Source organism: Vespa mandarinia, chromosome 2 (genome assembly GCF_050613455.1).
Source record: "Vespa mandarinia isolate Hongniang chromosome 2, ASM5061345v1, whole genome shotgun sequence".
NCBI lineage: Eukaryota > Metazoa > Arthropoda > Insecta > Hymenoptera > Vespidae > Vespa > Vespa mandarinia.
In genome coordinates, this window is record NC_140811.1 from 9657501 (window position 1) to 9671000 (window position 13500).

Genomic DNA, 13500 nt, shown 5'->3' on the forward strand with positions numbered 1-13500 from the left:
TATTATTATTATTATTATTATTATTATTATTATTATTATTATTATTATTATTATTATTATTATTATTATTATTATTATTATTATTATTATTATTATTATTATTATTATTATTATTATTATTATTATTATTATTATTATTATTATTATTATTATTATTATTATTATTATTATTATTATTATTATTATTATTATTATTATTATTATTATTATTATTATTATTATTATTATTATTATTATTATTATTATTATTATTATTATTATTATTATTATTATTATTATTATTATTATTATTATTATTATTATTATTATTATTATTATTATTATTATTATTATTATTATTATTATTATTATTATTATTATTATTATTATTATTATTATTATTATTATTATTATTATTATTATTATTATTATTATTATTATTATTATTATTATTATTATTATTATTATTATTATTATTATTATTATTATTATTATTATTATTATTATTATTATTATTATTATTATTATTATTATTATTATTATTATTATTATTATTATTATTATTATTATTATTATTATTATTATTATTATTATTATTATTATTATTATTATTATTATTATTATTATTATTATTATTATTATTATTATTATTATTATTATTATTATTATTATTATTATTATTATTATTATTATTATTATTATTATTATTATTATTATTATTATTATTATTATTATTATTATTATTATTATTATTATTATTATTATTATTATTATTATTATTATTATTATTATTATTATTATTATTATTATTATTATTATTATTATTATTATTATTATTATTATTATTATTATTATTATTATTATTATTATTATTATTATTATTATTATTATTATTATTATTATTATTATTATTATTATTATTATTATTATTATTATTATTATTATTATTATTATTATTATTATTATTATTATTATTATTATTATTATTATTATTATTATTATTATTATTATTATTATTATTATTATTATTATTATTATTATTATTATTATTATTATTATTATTATTATTATTATTATTATTATTATTATTATTATTATTATTATTATTATTATTATTATTATTATTATTATTATTATTATTATTATTATTATTATTATTATTATTATTATTATTATTATTATTATTATTATTATTATTATTATTATTATTATTATTATTATTATTATTATTATTATTATTATTATTATTATTATTATTATTATTATTATTATTATTATTATTATTATTATTATTATTATTATTATTATTATTATTATTATTATTATTATTATTATTATTATTATTATTATTATTATTATTATTATTATTATTATTATTATTATTATTATTATTATTATTATTATTATTATTATTATTATTATTATTATTATTATTATTATTATTATTATTATTATTATTATTATTATTATTATTATTATTATTATTATTATTATTATTATTATTATTATTATTATTATTATTATTATTATTATTATTATTATTATTATTATTATTATTATTATTATTATTATTATTATTATTATTATTATTATTATTATTATTATTATTTTTACTATTATTATTATTATTATTATTATTATTATTATTATTATTATTATTATTATTATTATTATTATTATTATTATTATTATTATTATTATTATTATTATTATTATTATTATTATTATTATTGTTATTATTATTATTATTATTATTATTATTATTATTGTTATTATTATTATTATTATTATTGTTATTATTATTATTATTATTATTATTATTATTATTATTATTATTATTATTATTATTATTGTTATTATTATTATTATTATTGTTATTATTATTATTATTATTATTATTATTATTATTATTATTATTATTATTATTATTATTATTATTATTATTATTATTATTATTATTATTGTTATTGTTATTATTATTATTATTATTATTATTATTATTATTATTATTGTTATTATTATTATTATTATTGTTATTATTATTGTTATTATTATTATTATTATTGTTATTATTATTATTATTATTGTTATTATTATTATTGTTATTATTATTATTATTATTATTATTATTATTATTATTATTATTATTATTATTATTATTATTATTATTGTTATTATTATTATTATTATTGTTATTATTATTATTGTTATTATTATTATTATTATTATTATTATTATTATTATTATTATTATTATTATTATTATTATTATTATTATTATTGTTATTATTGTTATTATTATTATTATTATTATTATTATTATTATTATTATTATTATTATTATTATTATTGTTATTATTATTATTGTTATTATTATTATTATTATTATTATTATTGTTATTATTATTATTATTATTATTATTATTATTGTTATTATTATTATTATTATTATTGTTATTATTATTATTATTATTATTATTATTATTATTATTATTATTATTATTATTATTATTATTATTATTATTATTATTATTATTATTATTATTGTTATTATTATTATTATTATTATTATTATTATTATTATTATTATTATTATTATTATTGTTATTATTATTATTATTATTATTATTATTATTGTTATTATTATTATTATTATTGTTATTATTATTATTATTATTATTATTATTATTGTTATTATTATTATTATTATTATTATTATTATTATTATTATTATTATTATTATTATTATTATTATTATTATTATTATTGTTATTGTTATTATTATTATTATTATTATTATTATTATTATTATTATTATTATTATTATTATTGTTATTGTTATTGTTATTGTTATTGTTATTGTTATTAATATTAGATGTATTACAAATATTTCTTTTTCACTAAGTGTAGTCCCAAGATTTAAACGGCGTGCTGTTTGATTGTCATTGCAAATATTATTAACGTGTTACACTATATTATATTATATGTTATGTTATTATTATTATTTTTTTTATTATTAATATTAATATTATTAATATTAATATTATTTTTATTTTATTATTATCATATACATTTTTTATCGTTATCGTTATCGTCATTGTTACGATTCAACGTTACCGACTCATGAAGTCGCATAGCAATGACGATTAAAAACATATAGATTATTAAAATCATATTTTACTGTGAGACTTCTTTTTTTTCAAATACATCGAATGAAATAGTAGAAAATAAAATTTGAATTAAAATTATAATTTTATTTCTTTATATCAAATCATTTAATCCGACAAATTTATCTGAAAAATCATCGTGCGTTCTCATATACATTACATTTTTAATTTTTATTAAAATTATAATAATTAAAAGAATAAAGAATTCATAGAACAGATATGTTACTTTTTCTTTTGTTTCTCCTTTTTTCTATCAAGAATTTGCTCTGTATCAATACTCTTCAGCATTTGTCACTATCTTTACATTGTCACATCAGTGATATTACAATTAACTATTGGTGATATTACTGTATTACTATGTCTGTACAAAAGAAGATTTTTGCAATTGTATTGATCGCTTAAAAACTCTAGAGCGGTAAAAGTAAATTCACACTTTTGATTTTTTTATCGTATCGGTAATATTTGAATTGACATCAACCGATACATCGCATTTACCGATAAAAAAACCGAACTAATTCTCAGATATATCATAATAACAACATTTAGAAGATTCAATTATTTTATCAATAAATGTAGTTTTGAACCTGGTCAAACGATATTCAATTTCAAACTTGTGTTATTAAGTGAAAAAAATTAAACATGCGAGAGGAGTGTGAGTGGACAGTCAAAAAGCCAAACTGTATAAACATCACAATTTATTGACGCCGATTCGGCAAAATTATTGATACAGTTAAAAAATCGTATCGTATAAGAATATTTGAATCAGAACCATAGTTAATGGGGAGAGTTCCTTCACAAGGGAATACATGACGTCACATTAGCTCCACTGCCACTTTTACGTCATTTACACACGTAACAGAAGATATGCTTATGGTCCGTTGCCATAAAGGAAAAAATGGAAAAAACGTGTATAGTGGAGAAAAGTAGCGTTAGTTAGAGACGTGACAACATATCATAAGGTATAACTCATGTCATGTGACATGTGACGTAGATATTGAGTGGCAGAGGAAAGTAATGTGGCATTTATTTAATACAACATATGTCAATTGTTGATACAACAATGTATATAGAAATAGATATAAAATAATTACATTAATCAGATTATAATACCCAATTTATAATAAATAATTGAAATTCATTGAAACTAAAACTATTGTAGACAAAGGTACAATTTATAAATCAATTTATACCTTTTGTATAATTCTATATATTTAAATATATTTAAAAACAAGCAAAAATATTTTCATTATTTTATTTCACATCTGGAGTTGCTTTTGTATCAAAACTTATTTTTTATATTATTTAATTCAAATCATTTAATATCGCATGTCGAAAAAAAATGAAATCATTATAATATATAAACTACCTTTTGTATGTATAAATGTAATATTACAATAGCTTATACTTTATACAATAACATACAATTTATCTACTCTTATACATTAATTAACTCTCGAATACATTAATAAATCTGTATATATTAATAAATTTGAATACACTAATAAAATTTGAAGTTTTTAGTAATTTTTTTTAACTAAAAAATAAAATTAACATTGATTTAATATAATTTTATGAATCAAAAAAATACAAGATAATAAAAATGCAATTATTCGTTCAATAAAATTTTTAAGCAAATTTTGTGCAATTTCGATAAGTACACTTTGTTATAAATGCAGTAATTTTTAAAAGATCAACGATGATTAAACATAGATTTTAATTTTTAGTTTGGCTAATCACAAGCATTTGATAAGTTATGGTTTTTTCAATGTTTCAAACAAGTAATATTGAGCTTTTTGAAATTTGTTACAGTAAAGAATAATATTAAACAAAATTGTCTATAATATTGTCTTACTATTTAAAGTACTATTTAAGTGATCATAATGTGAATAATGTAATTAAACCTATAATTGCATCATTCATTTATAATTTTTACATACTACACCTTGTGTCCCTTATGGAATTTAAATTTAATTATTTACCACTAAGCGTATTTGTATATTTTAAACAGACTATATAAAAGGTACCTTTATTATTAAACTATTAACATATATTTTTATATTGAATGTGTAATGTATGCGAATATTATTATAGATATACATATACATATGCATAGAATATGAAAAAGGGATTGGAACGCAAACATTTGGGATGAGCTCACTTCTCTTTCACTTTAAATTTTAATATAACTTTAATTAAACTTATGCATGTATATGTTAATAAATATCGAAGATTGTACTCACTAGATGAAAATTAACAAATTAATATAAACCCATCATGTTCTAAAGTGCCTTTTAAATTCTTATAATGGAAGACTCTTGACTCATAAAATATTATGACATATCCCATTAAGTATTTACACGTTAATAGAGAATATTTTATAGGAATAATACAAAAGGCACATAACACGCATTGCATTACCTTTGTAGTCTTCGATTATGTTATTTATATATGTACGTATACTGTAGATATAACGTTTTATACAAAATCGAATTAATATTGCTTAATCATCCATAGTTCAAGAAACTCTACAAAATGCTATCTATTCTAAGGTGCATATACAATATTCTATACAAATATACATATATTTTTATACATCTTGTACTTACTAATTTTAACTAGCATTCGATATATCAATATCAATAGTTTCCTTAAGCAATGCTCTCTTTTCTTCCTTGGTATTTACTTGCTTTTTACCACCACCTTTACGTTTACCTCTGTTTAGTACACCATTTTCATCATCCATCATACGAAGAATTTGCGTTTGATCAGAACTTTCGATTGGTGCTATGGAAATGTCGCGTACAGCACGAAATTTACCACAATTATTCAAGTGCTCGTTCTCCAATCGAAAGAAATTCCAAATAAAACGCCTTAAAAAGTGTACACGTCGATGTATTGTTAATAGATTAAAATATTATAAAAAATATTAATACCTTACCTAAAAACCTCAAGAGGTGCAACTATAGATGTCATTAAGTCATTGGAAATATGTCCGCATTGTATTAAAATGAAACTTGCGACCCATATAAATCTTAACACAAAATCCTCTATTATCGCAAAATAATAAAAGCCCTGAAATGGGTTTACAATTTTTCATTAAATTAACAATTAATAATGACAAATTAAATTGTCGCAATACTTACTGCTGCAGAATAAACAACTTCCTCTCTTAAAAATCGGTTTTCACCAGCATTATTATCCAGAAGACCCCAATCCATTTTAAGATCCCATGTATAAGAATATACTGAATTAACAACGCAACTTGCCACCCAAGACCATAACCATGGATTCTCCCATTGATTACTATATTCACCTAATATATATATATACAATATACTTACTGAATGATAGTTTATTTTAATATAAGTAACAATTCATATAAGTAAAATATTCAAACCCACCTTGATGATAATTATGTAATGTATTAGCTATAACAACTAGAAAGGTAGTTGAATATTTTCCAGCATTTGCTAAATGCGGAAATGCTTCTTTGGAATCACGATACCTTCGTAAGCATTGTGCAAAACGAAACCAAGCCGGTAGACAATTAACAATAGGTCTGAGGATCAAAGATCCTGATGTACATTGCTTTGTATTCCCTGCTTCAAGCCAATTACCATTAGTGATGTAAAAACATGTTAAAAAATGAAAGTCCAATAGAGCGGTAGTCAAACTATTTAATTGATCAGCTAACCAAAAATCTGCGAAATTAACGTATGCAAATGGGGATACCAAAACACGACCCTACAATAAAATAAATTAATTAGAATAATAGTTTTCCAGAGAAAGTCGATATGACATTATTTACAATAATTACTTACAATGATTTTGAGTAACCAAAAACGTGCTTCATGGCGAAAGATCTTGAATGGATTCAGAAAAAATGCCAGCATAAGACAGACAAGAGCTAAAGGATTTACATATGGCGGAATACTAAGACTAGCACTGTAAAGGAAACTTAATAGACTTAATGTCCATACTACTCCAAGTACTGCAGACAATTCCATAAGATGTTGTTCGGACAGATGATTCCGTGGATCCAATTCAAATATTAAGACATGATTTACCCCTGAGGATCTCCAACCATAAACATTAACACCAATGAGAAATAAAAATTGAATGATAAGTAATGGTCCTCTGTACAAACGAAATGCTACTTTCAAATTTTCTCCACTCTCATGGAATATTGCTGTGAATAGAAAAAATTATGCATTGAAATTACGGCCCGCATTAATATAATAAATACGTGTATTATATGCACACTACCTGAGAGAACAACCGCTATAAACAGGATTATAAAGCTTCCAGAAAATAATCCCACTTTAAAAGTAGTCCACGGGCTCTGATGTTCACCTAGAGGTGGCACACGAAGTCTTTTCATAGCACGTTGCCTATCTCCACCTTCAAGATCATTTGTTACGGTTGTCTCTGTTTCTTGTATAAGCTTATCTATATCTTTTGAAGTATAGAAATGAGCTATTTCTACACATTCTACTCTCCATTTTGAACCACTATCCACAGACAATAACTGCAAATGACAGTAATATTGTGAAGTGTATAAATATTTCTTTACAATATTTTGCTTAAGCAATACAAATAGTATTTGAATTATTACTTGGATATATACTTGGAAACACAAGGGAACATGAAATGGTTGTTGCCTGATTTCTTTTTATCTTGATATATTTGTATGTTTGAGAAACTTTTTTAGTGAATATTTTATATATACTATAATTTGACTCTATTATATACCTTATCATGCTTTTTAAGAATTTTACGAAATCCAGTATAATTAAGATTTTGGTAGTTTTGTAAAAGTATGAGAGAAAGATAGAACTCTGAAAATGCAAGTTTCAATTCTCTTAATTTTCTTGTAGGTAGATAAGGTTTGGTATTAGGTTTTCCTTTGTTTTTGCCACTGCCATGTTGCAATTCTAAAGCAGTCTTCAATTCATTTTGTAATGCTGCATATTTACGTGTTGCTTCTGCTAATTTTTCTATAAAACATGATTACTTATATCACTAATAATATTTTCTTATTGCATCTAAATAATTCTACATAAATAATAAAATCCACTTACCAGAATAAAAAGTATTAATTTTTTTCAATTCACGATCACAAAATGTAAAAAATACTTCGTCGAAGGAAGCAAAGTGCCTTTGTATCACTTCTGGTTCTACACTTTCTGAAGAAGGTGCCTCCTCCACTGCAGTATAAAGCATTGCTTTCATTTCCTACAATTATAAAACTCATATAATATTCAATATATCAGTCAAGTAACAAATAGAAACATTTCATAAATGATACGTAACATTGATTGTATTATTTACCTCATAACTAATATACTGCTTACGCCATTCAGGCGTAATATGAGCAGATAGATGTTCTGCAAACTTCATTTTTAGTTATATACTTTAATATATATCTAAAATCAAATAAGTTTTCTTTATATAATTCAATTAAAGTTTATCATTTGATAAAAAAAAACTTTTGCATATTACATTGTATTAAATTCTTATATAAGACATTAATTCCTTATATCATTTTTATAGATTTATTACTTCAATATTTTAAACTTATTACTAATGCCACTGGCTTTCGGGTTTCAGAAATTTAAAAAGACAGTTTAAAGAATTAATAAAAAAAAAAAATGAGAATAGTAATTAACGCCAATACTTACAAAGTTTCATTGGCACTTTTAATTTTAGTAATGTATTAACTTGTTAATATTTTAGCATGAGAATTATAAACATCAGTACTTTTACAAAGTTCTCCTGTATTATTCTCCTGACGTTCGTCTACTACAGATTAAATTGGAGGCAAGATTATAAATGATATTTATAACGATCTAATTGGCTTTGTCGGTAGCATTGATTAAATATTTTATCTTCTCGCATCGTTACAATATTTGTTTTTCTTAAGATAAAACGCTATTAAATAGGACACCGAAACAAAGGAATAAACCGCGTTCTGACATTACATATTCGTAAACGAATCTTTAACAAACGAATTAAAGAAATAGCTTAAGAAATGTATATGTTACTTGATATATAATGCTTGTTACTCGAACATTGTAATAATCTTTCTTTTTGCAATTCTTATCCTAAATTTGAGTAAAATAAAATGTTTTTTAAAATTACTAAATTAGTGAAATAACTTAATTCGATATATATTGATGTATTGCTCACTTGATATTTTGCTTATTAAAAAATAAAAAATTTCTAGCAGCCATGCCTAAAAGTAATTTAGAAAAATGAAAAGAGATGAAAAAGACAAAGTGAATTTTGCCTATAATATTCATAAATGATGGATTTTCTAATTGTACTGATTCGTCGCACGAAGTATATTTAATTATACGCCGTTTTACAATTTTCACAATTAATTGGATTGTTTTTTTTTTATTTTATTGTTAATTTAGAGATTTAGAAATTATTTTTCATCTTACGCATACATCCGTATTTATTACAAATGACATGTACTTGTTGCATTAGTAATATTCGATTCCGATTCGATTCTTTTGATCAAAAGATCGATCTTTTGAATCGATTCTCTTTTGTATGATTTTTCTCCGGATCGATTTTTTACTTGAAAAATCGAGAATCGATTTTTCTTCAATATTTTTTCAACATCAGAACTTTTAACTATATATTATTCTTAACCTACATATTCTCGTAATATTAATAACCACTTAACAATTTTATACATAATATAAAAATATATATATTTTTTCCTAGCTTATTTTAATCAATATTCTTATATTAATAGTCTCTTCTAAACTATGTAACAAATTTTTACTTTTAAAAGATTTTATTGTTGGCTACACTGCTGACTAGTAAGTTAACAAGGTTGATCAAAGTGATCCTTTATTGTTTTCATCTAGCATTTGGATACTTTCGACAAAACATGCGATGTTACTAAACAGGTCGCTACACTACAAGCAAATCTTGCCTTAGATACCGTATGTTGTATTTCGAAACTTATATATATTTTTTATGCTTGGACGGTTGCAGAAAATGTTACTGATTTTGCGATGCCTATCAGCAATATGATGAAGATAATTACAACATTTCTGTAACAAATCGGTAACTTCTACTTTACTAACGTAACAACGAAGGCTACCACTTACCACTAGGAAAAAACAAAAAATACATTTTCGAGAAGATACCTAAAAAGTTAATCACGTTTGGTATTACATTCTTTATTAAATAAATAATTCTCATTATTAAGTTTATATGTTTTTGATGAAGTTACATCTGTTATTTTTATATAAACAAAATTGTGAATTCGTTTAGTAAGAATCCCTATTTAACTTATGATCATGGCGCCGATATTTCTATGATAAATATAACTACACTCATATTTTACGATACAATGTTCCCTCCTTAATTTTTTAATTCTAAACATTTTATAAACAACGCTGTATATCTCATATATACGATTTTAATTACCATATGCAAGTAATCAGCTACAAATTTCAAGAGAAATTTTTAAATGTCGTTGATGTTTAAATATTTGTGTTTCTTTTTTATCAGCTTTTGTAAGACATGTCGCAATTTTTATATTTCTTAACATTGAGATCTGAGATATTTTTACCATAAAAAACATGTATTATGTTGAAAATTAGTAATTACGATAATCAATTGATAAATTTTAACATAAATGTAAAAGAAAAACTATGTTATTTTGTAATTTGCTCATTTGAAATTATTTTAATTATATTTAAAACATTATTTCTTTTTTATTAAAATATAATATAAATATTTTATATTTAGAATTATTATTATAAAAATGACTACTGTCATTGTAGAAAAGATATTATTGCCATGTATACATGTTATATTTTTGTATTTGAATCTTGATGATAATTCTTTTCTTTTTTCCAGAAAAATGCGATTTGTATTATTATTGCTGTTAATAGCAGTTTTCATAAATATTAGTTTAGCACTACGTAATTTTATAAGAGGCAGAAGTAAAGATGGAAATTTGGGTATATTGCTTTCACATAAAGAACAGAAATGGCTTCCTAAGGAGCAATGGTTTATCCAAATGCTCGATCACTTTAACCCAATAGATGCACGTGTTTGGAAGCAGGTATAGATGTAGTAATTAAAATTTTAGACAATTTTCTAATTAGTTTTTTCTTTTTGTTCAGAGATATTTTCAGAATACAGAATATTATAAACCTGGTGGTCCTATGTTCCTTTTAATCGGTGGTGAAGGAGCAGCCACTGCCAAGTGGATGGTGGAAGGACAATGGATTGAATATGCTAAACAATTTGGAGCAATGTGCTTTCAACTTGAACATCGCTTTTATGGAAAAAGTCATCCAACTGCGTGAGTTAATATATTACGATATGTAGTTTTAATAGCATAGCATTTAATATAATGTTATTTTATAAGGAATACTTTTCAGAGATATGAGTGTGAAGAACTTAATTTATTTAAATTCAGAACAAGCACTTGCAGATATAGCATACTTTATAGAAAGTATAAATGAAATTTATAAAGTATTACATAATATAAAATGGATTGTTTTTGGAGGTTCTTATTCTGGATCATTAGCTGCATGGATGCGTGTAAAATATCCTCATCTTGTACATGGAGCTGTATCTAGTAGTGGTCCAGTCCTTGCACAAGTTGATTTTCAACGTTAGTGTAATATAATATGTAATAGATGCAACATTGACTCATATATATATATATATATATATATATATGATTTTGTAGAACATTATCTATTTCACATTCTTTGTATATATTGGGTTGGCCAATAAATAATGTCAGAATATTTAGTAAAAAATATTAGTAGTTTATTTAGATATTAAATTCTGACATTACTTATTGACCAACCCAATATATATATCTATTAATAGATTTACATTATAAACGAATATTATTACCGAATGTATACTGTATTATTATGTCTAAAATTAAGAAACATATTACAGAATATTATATTATTGTTGAAAATTCTCTTAAAGAATATTCTGAAGCATGTGTAGATGTGTTAGCAGCTGCGAACAAACAATTTCATATGATGTTACATCATCCAATAGGTCAACAAGGCATTGTTAAAAAATTTAAGTAAGTATGAATTTAATCACAAATGGTATTCCAAAATATTTATTCATTTCTAATTTACTTTTTGCAGCCTGTGTGATCCAATAGATATTGGATACACAAAACGCGTTGATATTTCGAATTTATATGAAACGATAATAAGTAATTTTGCGGGTATTGTTCAGTACAATAAAGATAATCGTAACAATTCAAGAATGGCTAATTTGTCCATCGATGATGCATGTAACATTCTAATGAATGAAAAAATAGGTATATCCATCGATAGACTCGCTCATATAAGTAATATAATACTAAATGCGACCAAAGAAAAATGTTTGGACTTTAGGTACGATAAGATGATTCATGAGTTAAGGAATGTAACATGGGATTCTGAAGGAGCAGAAGGAGGTAATTTTACAGAAATTATCATGTCTATTGCAAAACTATAATAAAATTTCATTAGGTCGGCAATGGATATATCAAACCTGCACAGAATTTGGATTTTTTCAAACATCGACTGCTCGTCCTAATTTATTTAGTGAAATGTTTCCAGTAGAATTCTTTATTCAGCAATGCATTGATATTTTCGGACCTAGGTTTGTATATTAATAATTTAAGAAAACTATGTAAGTATTATTTAGTACATGGATGCTCTTTGATGTCCTTTTTTAGGTATAACATAGACTTACTTAATAATGCTGTGAAGCGAACCAATACTCTATACGGAGCACTTAAATTAGAAGTAAATAATGTAGTGTTCGTACATGGATCTGTTGATCCATGGCATGCACTAGGTATTACAACATCGTTAACTCCTGAGGCTACCGCTATTTATATCAATGGTATGTGTAACGTTATTCGTTTTTCTAATTTGTAGATATTTTAACTAATATTATTTAAAGGTACTGCACATTGCGCTAACATGTATCCACCTTCTGAACATGATCCACCTCAGTTGAAAGCAGCTAAAGCACAAGTTGGACAAATAATCTATCAATGGTTAAAAAGCTAAGTTTACTTTCTGTAAATTTTTGTGTGATATTAGGAAATAAGTTTGAACAAAATATTTTGAAATAAAATAATGTAATCTTTTATTGGTTTCCGTTTGTTACTAGATACGATGTCTTTTGTTTTTATTGGAATATTAATCGAAAATACTATGTACTAGAAAATACATGTTAAAAAATATTTTTTTCTATATATTTACATATATTGTTAAGTAATAAAATACCAATGGAATAGAATCTCAAACAGGATGCATAAATATGTTTATTTTATGTAATAGATACAATAT

At 21.7% G+C, this 13500-nt stretch overlaps 2 protein-coding genes across 10 annotated transcripts; one reads left to right on the forward strand and one right to left on the reverse strand.

Moving 5' to 3' along the window:
- Nucleotides 1-4765: 4765 nt before the first annotated feature.
- Nucleotides 4766-9775, reverse strand: LOC118443874 (solute carrier family 53 member 1). Of its 5 annotated transcripts, none has more exons than XM_035871501.2 (11): nt 9598-9774; nt 8827-8947; nt 8477-8571; nt 8227-8380; nt 7898-8142; nt 7412-7673; nt 6967-7334; nt 6547-6889; nt 6289-6458; nt 6084-6217; nt 4766-6015 (listed from the first exon to the last, which is right to left on the reverse strand). In XM_035871501.2, exons 3-11 carry the CDS (start codon nt 8543-8545, stop codon nt 5757-5759), a joined length of 2004 nt encoding a protein of 667 aa, XP_035727394.1. In that variant the 5' UTR covers nt 8546-8571; nt 8827-8947; nt 9598-9774; the 3' UTR covers nt 4766-5756. The 5 variants fall into 5 exon arrangements, with proteins under 5 accessions (XP_035727394.1, XP_035727386.1, XP_085520421.1 ...); XM_035871493.2 differs by having other exon boundaries at nt 9592-9774; XM_085664295.1 differs by lacking the exon at nt 9598-9774 and adding an exon at nt 9335-9575.
- A 165-nt stretch (nt 9776-9940) lies between these two features.
- Nucleotides 9941-13457, forward strand: LOC118443902 (putative serine protease K12H4.7). 5 transcript variants are annotated; one of them, XM_035871593.2, is made up of 10 exons: nt 9941-10068; nt 10157-10437; nt 11030-11237; nt 11299-11480; nt 11560-11795; nt 12095-12230; nt 12298-12614; nt 12670-12802; nt 12879-13048; nt 13109-13457. In XM_035871593.2, the coding sequence occupies exons 3-10, from the start codon at nt 11034-11036 to the stop codon at nt 13216-13218; spliced, it is 1488 nt and encodes a 495-aa protein (XP_035727486.2). In that variant the 5' UTR covers nt 9941-10068; nt 10157-10437; nt 11030-11033; the 3' UTR covers nt 13219-13457. The 5 variants fall into 5 exon arrangements, with proteins under 5 accessions (XP_035727486.2, XP_035727456.2, XP_035727467.2 ...); XM_035871563.2 differs by having other exon boundaries at nt 10157-10332; XM_035871574.2 differs by having other exon boundaries at nt 10157-10318.
- Nucleotides 13458-13500: the final 43 nt, after the last annotated feature.